At 50.5% G+C, this 11,427-nt stretch overlaps 1 protein-coding gene across 1 annotated transcript in view; it reads left to right on the plus strand.

Moving 5' to 3' along the window:
• Nucleotides 1-372: 372 nt before the first annotated feature.
• LOC103810295 (glutamine--fructose-6-phosphate aminotransferase [isomerizing] 1) overlaps nt 373-11,427 on the plus strand; it is a gene marked incomplete at its 5' end in the record, with an annotated part of 12,484 nt that continues 1,429 nt past the window's right edge. The window contains 11 exons of the mRNA XM_009083193.1: nt 373-452; nt 1,545-1,598; nt 3,451-3,556; nt 4,635-4,798; nt 5,423-5,518; nt 5,742-5,839; nt 6,782-6,902; nt 8,313-8,470; nt 9,845-9,959; nt 10,046-10,173; nt 10,937-11,104. Coding sequence (XP_009081441.1) covers nt 373-452; nt 1,545-1,598; nt 3,451-3,556; nt 4,635-4,798; nt 5,423-5,518; nt 5,742-5,839; nt 6,782-6,902; nt 8,313-8,470; nt 9,845-9,959; nt 10,046-10,173; nt 10,937-11,104 — 1,288 coding nt within the window. The remainder of the gene's footprint in view (nt 453-1,544; nt 1,599-3,450; nt 3,557-4,634; nt 4,799-5,422; nt 5,519-5,741; nt 5,840-6,781; nt 6,903-8,312; nt 8,471-9,844; nt 9,960-10,045; nt 10,174-10,936; nt 11,105-11,427) is intronic.

Consider the following 11,427-nt stretch of genomic DNA (forward strand, 5'->3'; position numbering starts at 1 on the left):
CCACAGCCTCCCTGGGCAACCTGTGCCAGCGTCTCACCACCCTCACAGCAAAAATTTCCTCCTAATATCTAGCCTAAATTTCCCCTCCTTCAATTTGAACCTGTTCAACCTTGTCCTGTCCTTGCAGCTCCTAACCAAGAGTCTCTGCAGCTTCCCTGGAGCCCATTCAGCTCCTGGAATGTGCTCTGAGGTCTCTTCTCCAGGCTGAACACCCCAACTCTCTCAGGCTGTCCTTGTTGGGCTCTGAGCAGTTTTGTGGCCTCCTCTGGCCTTGCTGCAGCAGCTCCATATCCTCCTGGCACTGGGCACAGCAGAGCTGTGTCCCTGTGTCCTGGTTTCCCTGTGTGCTGAGGCTGTGCTGTGTCCCCACAGGAGAGGCAGTCCCCTGCTCATCGGCGTGCGCAGCGAGCACAAACTCTCCACTGACCACATCCCCATCCTCTATCGCACAGGTGAGTGGCTACTCCCACCTGGAGAGAGTTGGCTGAGCCATTTCTACCAGGGGATGTCTTCAAGGAAGTCATGAACCACATGCTCTACCACCACAGACCTGGTGTGGCCTCTGGTTTTACATGCAGAGCTATAATGCCCAGTGGCTCCAGGGGAAATGCACCTTAAGGTGGTAGAAGAGAATAAAATCAAGTCAGAGAATCTCAGGATGGTTTGGGTTGGAAGGGCCTTAAAGCTTATCTTGTTCCAGGCTGCCAATTATGGCATTGGCTGCCCAGGGAGGTGGTGGATTCACCATCCCTGGAGGGTTTCAAGCTGAGACTGGATGTGGCACTTAGTGCCATGAGCTAGTGACCATGGTAAGGTTGAACTGGATGATCTTGGAGATCTCTTCCAACTTGGTTAATTCTATGATTATGGAATCATGGAAGGATTTGAGTTGGAAGGAACTCTAAAGCCCATCCAGTCCCACCCCTGCCCTGGGCAGGGACACCTTGCACCAGCCCAGGGTGCTCCAAACCCCATCCAGCCTGGGCTGGAACACTCCCAGGGCTGCTGGAATAGTTAGTGTGGTTACACTTGGATCCTGATGGGTATGTTCCGTGCGTGGCATGTGGGCCCTGCTGCTGCTGGTGGCTCCTAGAGGTGATGCCAAGCACAGGTGACAGTGCTGCAGGCTTGGCACTGTCCCTGGCAGTTCTGTGCCATCCCATGCCACATTGGGTTGCAGAACACTGTTCCCCTTTGTGTGGCACTCTGTACTTGGCTTGTCTGTCCATCCTCACACCCTTGGAAGTGAGAAGTGGCTGAGAACTGCCCTTGGCAGAGGGGTCTGACCCATCTGAGCCCTGGGCTGGTGTCCTGAGCTGTGCAGTGATCCAGAGGAGTTGCTGCCCCATGTCTTGCTGCTTCCTAACAGTGTAGCTAACACTTGCTGCAGGAACCAGTCCCAGGAGCTCTGGCTGTGTGGTTACCCTGACTGTGTTGGGTAATTAGCACTAATCTTTCATGTATGTATGTGACACTTGTGTTACTGATTGTCTGAAGTTTGGTTTTTGTTCTGTTTTGTTTTTTTTTCCCAATTGCACTTTCAGCTGTACAATCTATGGATCATTCTTTTGATGGAATATCCATAAAAACGGAGGAAGGTGCCTACCAGAGAAAAGCTAATCCTGAAAATGTCAGACAAATCCTCCAGTTCCTTAGGAAAGGAATCACAAATGAGGCAAAGATGCATTGTCTCTTTAATATGTGGCTGTTGCTTTCCATGGAGTGCAGGAAAACATTAGTGGGATAACCAGAATTCCTTCCTGATCAGAAACACCATGAGCAACACACAGGAGAATCCACCCCTCAGTCCTCCCATTCCATGTCAGACTGGGACATGATGCCTGTCCTGATTCTCCATGGTGTCTCCATTCTTGGATTCAGAAGGAGAAAGATTCAAGGATCATTTCTGTGTTGCTGTTAATTCTGGTAAACGGGAGGTTGGAGCTGGAGAGCAGCAATCCAGATTACCTATAGATAAAAGGACAATCTGTGGACAAATCCATAGGTAACAACAACCAGAACTGACTGATAAGACTCACTGGAACCTCCCAGGCCTTCCCTGGTGTCCACACACACGTGTGTATGTGGACAGCCAGAACATGTTCTGGTCCAAGCTCAGTGTAGATTGTCCCCCAGGAAAGCAATGTCACATAATAAAGTCAATGCAGGGAAATATTCTGGTTTGAGAAACCAAATTTGCATGTTTTGATCAGATCTGGATGATTCTAACCACTAACACCTGTGCTCTGTCTCATCTCAACACCAAATCAGCCTGTCCTGTCTCATCTCAGGGAAGGTCTCATTTTCCATTCACTGCCTCAATCACTGGAGGGCTCAAAATTGCTGGCTGAGTTGCTCCTTTCTCACTGAGTATCAACATGAAAGCAATATTTTTCTTTACATTTCCACAGACAGAAATACAGATCTGAACACCCTGAGCTCTGTTTGCATCACTCACTCAGTTGATGTCCAGGAGCTGAAACAGCATCAGGATTGTGGAATAAACACAGTGTAGGGTAATTTCAGGGTTGTTGCTCAGCAAGAGTCGTATTTTGGGAGATAAGCTGATTGATTCACCTCTGCTCTTCCTCACACCATGCACTGGTGGGATAATTTTGCTGGAGGCCAGTGCTGAGCAGTGTTTCTTGTCCACATTCCTGAAGAGCTTTGCCATGGAGAAGTAGTTTTTAAGGAGGAGGATTGGGGAGTATTGGGAATTGCCAGAGACCTCCAGAAAGGAGCTCTGAACTTTCAAGGCTCAGCACAAGTGTTTCAGAAGCTGATTCAGTCCTGAGTCCTTCAGCACCCCTAGACACCTCCCTGGCATAGCACAGGACTCACAGCAGGTCTCAATTCTGGATGGCAGTGGTTGGTTGGAATTGCTAGCTCAGGAACAATGCTGAGCACTCCCTCCTGGGTTTCCTGAGCTGTGCCTGAGCACATGAGCTCAGCCAGACTGAAATAGCTCTGGCTTACAGCTGTGGGGAGTGTGGTTGCACAGGTGGCAACTCTGAAAGAGTTTCCCCAGTGCAGAGAACAGCTGGCAAAGAAAGAGCAAACCATTTCTGGGAGCTTCAGGAGAGCAGGAGACACTTAGCCAGACCAACAGGACACTTCATCTGGGAAAACATGGGTAAAAGTGGCTGCTCAGGAGGCAACTTCACCTCCCTGTGAGTGGAGCCACATACAACTCTGACTGGAGTTTGTACTGATATTTCCCCCTGCACTCAGAGCTCTGCACTAACCCCAGACATGCAGGTTTGATTGGAAAGGACATGAAACCCTTGCAAACAGCCCCAGAGAGGGCACAGCACCACGAGTGCTGGTGGGTTCCTGTGCCAGCCAGGGGTGAAAATAGTGCTTCATGTTGGTACTGTGTCCTGGGGCCTCTGGCTCTGACCCTGCTCAGGGCTCCCAGCTCAGGCAGCTCCTGACCCTCCTGTCTTCTAGGGAAGGACAAGAAGGGAAGCTGCAACCTGTCCCGTGTTGACAGCACCACCTGCCTCTTCCCTGTGGAGGAGAAAGCTGTGGAGTACTACTTTGCTTCTGATGCCAGGTGAGGTTTGCCAGCAGCTTTTGGTGTCTCTAAGATGTGCTGCTTAAAGCTGAGGCCTCAAACAGGAGCTGAGGAGGTTGTGGTTTCTTTGTGTTGTGGCTATGCTGTACAGATAGGAACAGAAACAGTGACAGGAATTATCCTTGGAATAGTGGTGATATCCTTCCTCAGGCACATCTGCTGCTAAGGTTTCCCAGTGATAGGGAACCTGAGAGTGCACTGACCTAAATGAGCAGGGCAGATGCTAATTGTCTGAGGAATTGTGTTGATTCCCCAGGGATCTCTGCACACATGCAATTCCCTCCTGTGATCCTGGAGGAGGGAGGAGACACCACCTTGGCAGAGCTCTTGGGATTCTGTTTGCAGAGAAAGGAGTGCTTGCCCCAGAGTTGTAAAAATGCTGCTGTGCTTGACTCTGCAGCTCTTTTCATCAGAGAACTTTGGAGAGTCTTAGGGCACCCTGATGTGTTCTGGTTTTAGAGCTTCTCAGTGTTCAAGGGCAGGAGAAAAGCTGCTAAAATAGAGATCTACCTTAGCTCAGCTGAGAGAGAGCACAGACTGAAACCTGACCACAGGTTAAACCCCACTGGTTGTGCCAGTATTGATGTTCCCCGTGGGAACTGCAGGCAGGGAAGGTATGTGATAGTACCTAATTCTTGTAAAGATCTCAACATGCTGCAACAGGGCCAGGCTGTCCCAGTTTTACAGCTGGGGAAGGTGAGGTGCAGGGAGGGACAGTAGCTTTTCCCTGGAAAAACCTGCAGAAAATCCTGTCCTCCTGATTTCACCTTCTAGCTCTACCAGGGCAAATTCCTGTCCTGTCTTCCCCTTCCAGCTGCCATCAGTTAGATCCCATCACTGCACACTCTGCTTTGAGGAGTTTCTCCCTGAAGCAGACACCAAAATGAATAAGGAGTTGGGGTGGAAACAATCCAGGTCCATGGGAAGGGTAGAAATGTGCTTTGCAGGACGGGTGGATTTTAAACAGAATTCCATGGAAAAGAGGAGCAACTTTTCTTCCAGAGCTGCAGGTTGGTTTGTGAGCTGTGTCTCAGGGGCTGGGGCTGTGTTTCCACAGTGCTGTGATCGAGCATACGAACCGAGTGATCTTCCTGGAGGATGATGATGTGGCAGCAGTGGTGGACGGACGTCTGTCCATCCACCGCATCAAGCGCACGGCCGGGGATCACCCAGGGCGTGCTGTGCAGACCCTGCAGATGGAGCTGCAGCAGATCATGAAGGGTAACAGCTGCTGGGGGTCACTGGTGGGGTGGGGACAGGTCCTCCTTGACTCCCAGGGCAAGGAGAGATCAGGGTGGAAAAGACCTTTGGATGTTGCCAGGGCCAAGTAGTGTTAACAGGCCTTGGGCAGTTGAGTCTGGAGTGTCTCCAGGGACACAGATCTCACAGCCTGATCCAGTGCTTTGGTAGCCTCATGGGGAAAAAAGGCCTTTTATCTACTGGGATTTTCCCTCGAGCTGCTGACACCGTAATGAGGAGAGTTGTGGGACTGAGGGTTTTGCCTCAATCTGTTTTTTCCAAGATTAATCCCTCGCAGGTTTCCCATTCCAGATCTGCCCCTTCACTGACACCTTCTAGGAACTTGAACCAAGCTCTCCTGATGAGCTCATGTGATAGTACCTAATTCTTGTAAAGATCTCAACATGCTGCAACAGGGCCAGGCTGTCCCAGTTTTACAGCTGGGGAAGGTGAGGTGCAGGGGCAGAAAAAGAAGGATCAGTTAGTAATCTCTGCCTGGTAATTGGCCTCTTAGTGACTCTGGTCCAAAGTGTTCCCTATACACAGGAGAATTGTCAGTTACCAGGAGGTAAAATGTTCTGATTTGTTTCCTTTCTTTCTTTACAGGTAACTTCAGCTCGTTTATGCAGAAAGAAATATTTGAACAGCCAGAATCGGTCGTGAATACGATGAGGGGAAGGGTCAACTTTGATGACTACACTGGTAATTGAGATTGAACTTGATTTCTGTCAGTTGAACATCCACAGTAGTTAGAGTGGAGGAAGGAGGTGATGGTGTGGCAGGTGAAACCCTTGTTGGTGTAAGATGTCACAGGAGCTTCAGAATTCACTTTCTGCTGGCAGGGTCACTTCTGGGATGGTTAGCTGTGTTAGCATCAGTGATCTTGAGCTTTCTGCTGACTGTCCTCTCTCAATCTTGCCTGCAGTAAACCTCGGTGGGCTGAAGGATCACATCAAGGAGATCCAGAGGTGTCGCCGTTTGATCCTCATCGCCTGCGGCACCAGTTACCACGCTGGGGTGGCTGTGAGTGTCCCTGCTGGGCTGGCTGGGGCTGCAGGGACATCTCCCACCAGCCCAGGCTGCTCCAACCCCATCCAGCCTGGCCTGGAACACTCCCAGGGATGGAGCAGCCACAGCTTCCCTGGGCAACCTGTGCCAGTGTCTCTCCACCCTCACAGGGAAGGATTCCTTCCCACTCTCCCATCTAACCTGCCCTCTGTCATTTTGAAGCCATTCCCTGTGTCCTGTCCCTCCAGGCCCTTGTCCCAAGTCCCTCTCCAGCTCTCTTGTTGCCCCTTTAGGCACAGCTAAGGTCACCCTGGAGAGTGTGTGGTGTGTGCCAGGCAGGTGAAGGGTCGATTTCAGGTTAGGGTTGAGCAGGTGGACACAGGTGAATGAAGAGCCTTGTGCAGGCTGCAGACTCCAATCTGTCAGTTCTGTAACAACAGCAGTAAAAACCTGAAGAAGTGAATAGTTCTGGAGATGTTCCCTGTGGCTCCATTGCTGTGGAAGACTCTGAGGCCCCAAAGTTGCTGTGCTGTAGAAGAGCTGGCAGGGCAGGGACAGCAGGAGCAGGATGCAATGCACCAACCAGCCAAGTTCATGGCTCGGCCTGGGTGTAGGTGGTGGTTTCTGAGTTCAGGTTCTGGCCTGACAGGACACCCTGAGTTCTGTCATACATGCTGAGGGCTGTCCAATAAGTGAGACCTAAGAACAGTCTTAGGGAGGAGTTGCCTCTCAGGCTGTTGGTGTGCCAGAGCAAAGTTGCTTTCCACAGGGATCCTTGGGGCCTTGAGTGTGTGAGCATCCTGAGTAATGAACCCCTGGTCCAGCACTCACTTTCACCTGGGATTTGGGTAGTAATATTTTCCAATGTGTGGCAGCTAAAAAGGCTCTTTGTACTGCAAACACTTGGCTTTCTAAACATGATGTCAGACCTAACTTCCTGACGTCTCCGTGTCCCAGACCCGTCAGGTGCTGGAAGAACTGACTGAATTACCTGTCATGGTGGAACTTGCCAGTGACTTCTTGGACAGAAACACTCCTGTTTTCAGAGATGATGTCTGCTTTTTCCTCAGCCAGTCAGGTATGGGCTCACCTCACCACCCCCTCACTCCCCTCCTGCCTGGAAACTTAGCTTGGCAGGGAGAAGCCAAACTCTTGTGCCTGTCTGTGGGATTGTGTGTGGTTCATGAGAAGGAAGAGCTTGGCACACAGAGCCTCCAGGGGGGAAAAATCAGGGTGGTTCTGCTCCCCTCCAAGTGAGGATGCTGCAGAGCTTGTGGGGCTGAGACTTCCATATGATGACAGTAGTTTTGTTTCCTTTCTCTCTGAGAGGAAATATTCCATCAATCATCAGGCTAAAAATGCTGCTGAGCTCTGGGTAAAGCAGCTCCACAGTTTCTTTGGAATGGATCTAGTTCTGGAGTTGAAGCTCTGCCATATGGTGGCTCAGAGGCACAGGAGAAATCAAACTGCTTAACACAAATCCTAAGAAATGGACCAGCTTGGAGTGGAGTAGGAGATAAAAAACACAGTGAAGCATAAAAAAAGTCAAAACTATGTGATGTGTGTTATATTAAGAGAGTCAAGGACAACTGCAATACAAAACTACATTTTTCCCTCTTAATTCCATTTACCATTTCAGATTTTCATAACTGATTTTCAGCTTTGGTAACAAAACCAGTCATGACTTGATCTCCACACATTTTGGGTTAAAATACTCTTTTTGGTTACTCTTCTCAGTAACAGAATATCCTCTCTGGGGGGACTCATGGTCAAGTTTCCCCTGGGAATTCTGAAGACATAGGTGCCCTTAGAGCCAGTCCTGTCCCAGGGAACTCACCAGGGGCTCCATCTTTCCCCTGGAGTGTTGGATGTGGCATCCTAACAGAGGTTTCCCTGGACCCTGAGCTTGCTCAGCAGGCAGTGCTAGCCCAGAGTCAATCCTGAGCTCAGACACCCTTTTCTCTTTCACAGATCATGGTTTCCCACCCTGCAGGACTTGCTCTGGGCCTGGCAGTGGCAGGGCAGGTTGGGGAGGAGGGAGAGCTGCACCAGGCTAACCTTGGGGTTTGTTCTCTGCTGTCTCCTCACATGTGCAGAGTGCTCAGAGTGTCCTTGGGGGACAGAACCAAACTGGTGACACAAACTACTTCTGTTCTAGCCCCATCTCTGGAGCTCAGCACACAGCTCAGCACATCCCTACCACCTTTCCCTCCCCTGCCCTGCCCCAGCTGAATTTTTATAAACCAGGGGAAGGAGCACAGTTGGGTTTGTGGGAGAAGATACCCTTGAACTTCCTTTTCCCCCTCTGTTTTTAAGCACAGCAGGACTCTGACTTTTCCCCACACCTAGTGCTGTCTCTGGGGTTTGTGTTCTCTAGATCCCTCCCTGATGAACACTTTAGGGCTCAGAGTGTTGGGGCTGAGCTCAGTGAGGGCACACAGACCTCAGGGACTCTGGGAGGGTCAGTGCCTCCTTGCTGTGCCTGCAGGGGAGACAGCAGATACCCTGATGTGCCTTCGGTACTGTAAGGAGAGAGGAGCCCTCACTGTGGGCATCACCAACACCGTGGGCAGCTCCATCTCCCGTGAGACAGACTGTGGGGTGCACATCAACGCGGGCCCCGAGATCGGCGTCGCCAGCACCAAGGTGAGCCACACTCTGGGACCCTCACTGGACCCTCACCCTGCCACTGAAGTGGCAACTTTCCTCCAGCTGCCATCAGTGCTTTAGTAGATAATGGAAACTGGTAGTGACCATCCCTTTCCTGTACCCCATTTCCTGTACCCCCTACCAGCATGTGGCATCACATCACCCTTCCCCTTTTCCTAGCTTCAGTCTGAAAAGGAAAACTGCCTTTTTAATTAAAAACAAAAGCCCAACCCCAACAGTGGAGCAGAGAGGTCAGGAAGGATTCCTAAGGGAGTGTGATGGTGTGACACCTCAGGGTGTTGGTTGTGACCTGAATTCCCTGTTAAGTGATGTCTGTTCCCTTTGCACCTCTTGCTGTTGATGCTTGTGTTGTTAGAGGTTTATTTCTTGTAGCTTGCAAAGGGTTTTTTTTTGGTCTTCGTTAAGGAAATATAAGGAAACTATTAAGCACTGAAAGCAAATAAGTTCCAGAGGGAATGATTGCCTTGGAGGGAAGAGTTGTCTCCTCTTTGCCATCACTGGTTTGGAGGTGTAGACTCAGCTTAAACTCAGGTTTGAAGGTGAAAATGGAGGTTAAAACAATGGAAAGGTTGATGGGATGTAACTCCCTCAGTGCCACAGCCTGACCAGGGACACTGGGATGCTCAGAATGTGTGTTCAGCAAACTGGAATGAACAGCAGTGCTGTGTCCACCCCCAGGGCCAGTCTGGCTGTGTGAGGCAGCATGAAACACCTTCCTGTGCTGCCTCTGGTGAAATGCTGCTTGGTGAGATCTGCTTTGGCTTGGTTATATTTAGAGGAGAGATGATGTCAACCCCTTACATAAACCAGCCAAAAACCACATTTGAGTTTCATTGGGGAATTTGAGCATGGAAAATTCATGAGTCTCCTACAAGAGATTCTTGAAGGAGCTGTTTGTCCCTGTTGTTTTCCCAGGATCAACACTGCAGTTAGGAGATACCTGGAAGTGACACTTTTTGGTGATGTGAGGAGGTACCAAAGTTGGGTGTACATGAAAATAGGATCTGAAAAGATTGCCCAGAACTTCATTTTGAGATTATTCTAAACACTTCAGGCAGATTAGTGTGGCTGCTTAGTGCTGAGGACTTCTGTAACCTCCAGCTAGAGCAGCAGGTTCCACAGCAGGTTCCTCTAGGCAGCACAGCTCATTTCATGCCTCCCCTGGAGATCTTCTCAGATACCATTTGCCCTGTGAATTTCATGTTCATTTTTGCTACAAAACTGGATCAAAAGCTGCCACTGGTGCTGTGATGAGAGGGAAGCCACAGCTGGTGATGGGATTGTACCTGGTAGGTAACAACTGTTTGGTTGATGTGGTGGTGACCTGTTTTCTCCTCTCCCCTGTCCTAGGCCTACACCAGTCAGTTTGTGTCTCTGGTGATGTTTGCTCTGATGATGTGTGATGACAGGATTTCCATGCAGGAGAGACGTAAGGAGATCATGCGTGGGCTGAAGGGGCTGCCAGGTAGGAACCCACCACCTTCATCCTCCTCTCCCAGGGACACCCAGTGACACTCTGTGCACAGCTGGAGTTCTTCTCCTTCCTTCCAGATTTGATTAAAGAAGTGCTGAGCATGGATGATGAGATCCAGAAGTTGGCCACAGAGCTGTACCACCAGAAGTCTGTGCTCATCATGGGCCGTGGCTACCACTATGCCACGTGTCTGGAGGGAGCTCTGGTAAGATGTTTCTCTTCCTTTCAAGCTGCTTCAAACACTCTTAGCCATGGACTTCAGGGTCCACACAGGGAGTGACAAGTAGCTGTCAGTGCAGATGGAAGGCACTGGCACAGGTTGTCCAGGGAAGCTGTGGCTGCTCCATCCCTAGGAGTGTTCCAGACCAGGTTGGATGGGCCTTGGAGCACCCTGGGCTGGTGGGAGATGTTCCCACCCAAGACAGGAGTGGGACTGGATGATCTTTAAGGTCTTCCAAGCCAAACCACTCCATGATTCTATGCCCACAAATAGCTAAAGTCACCCCAGCAGTGCTGAGGCTGCTTAAGGGTTCCCATGTCACAAGCTGCAGTGGGTTGAGGGGGTTTATTTTCCACATTCCACTGGGAATGCTTTCTGTGACAGACTGGGAACCCTAATAAATCCACTTCTTTGGGGTATTGGGGTGGGATTTCCAGGAATGCTGAGCAGGAACTCTCCAAACCCATATATTGCAGCTGTCACCTGTAGGAGGTTCCTGTTGCTGTAGGTGCTGTCCCCACTGACCTGCAGGTTGTCCTCTGTGTTTGCTGGAGCTGGTGGCAGATCATGAGAGCTGTGGTGGGTTTGGTGTTAGATCTGAGTGTTGGTGGCCTCCAGGCCCTCAGCCTGAGGAGACCCAGGAGGCAATTTGACAGAGGTTCACAGGAGCAGAATGCACAGAGATAGTTAAAAAAAAAAAAATCACAAGTTTAACTCAAGTTTGATGAATTCTTTGTTGCCCATCTAGAAAATTAAGGAGATCACCTACATGCACTCGGAGGGGATCCTGGCTGGGGAGCTGAAGCATGGCCCACTGGCCCTGGTGGACAAGCTGATGCCTGTGATCATGATCATCATGAGAGACCACACCTATGCCAAGTGCCAGAACGCTCTGCAGCAGGTCATCGCGCGGCAGGTGAGGCCTGGGGGTGTCCAGGGACATCCCAGGGCACCAAACAGTTCACTCTGGGGTCAGCACGTTCTGGGGGCAGTTCAGGAGCACTTTTTGCAGAGCCTGGGGGTGCTCTCTTTACCCCTAGAGTGTCCCACAGTGGGTGTGAAGGTTGGTTCAAAATTAAGGAATAAGGTTTTTTGCCACCAGCCTCGTTGCTGGTGAAGGGACTGGAGCACAAGTGGCATGAGGAGAGGCTGAGGGAGCTGGGGGTGTTCAGCCTGGAGAAGAGGAGGCTCAGGGGAGACCTTAGCACCCTCTGCAACTCCCTGACAGGAGGTTGGAGT

The sequence above is a fragment of the Acanthisitta chloris genome, unplaced genomic scaffold (assembly GCF_000695815.1).
Source record: "Acanthisitta chloris isolate BGI_N310 unplaced genomic scaffold, ASM69581v1 scaffold39819, whole genome shotgun sequence".
Lineage (NCBI taxonomy): Eukaryota > Metazoa > Chordata > Aves > Passeriformes > Acanthisittidae > Acanthisitta > Acanthisitta chloris.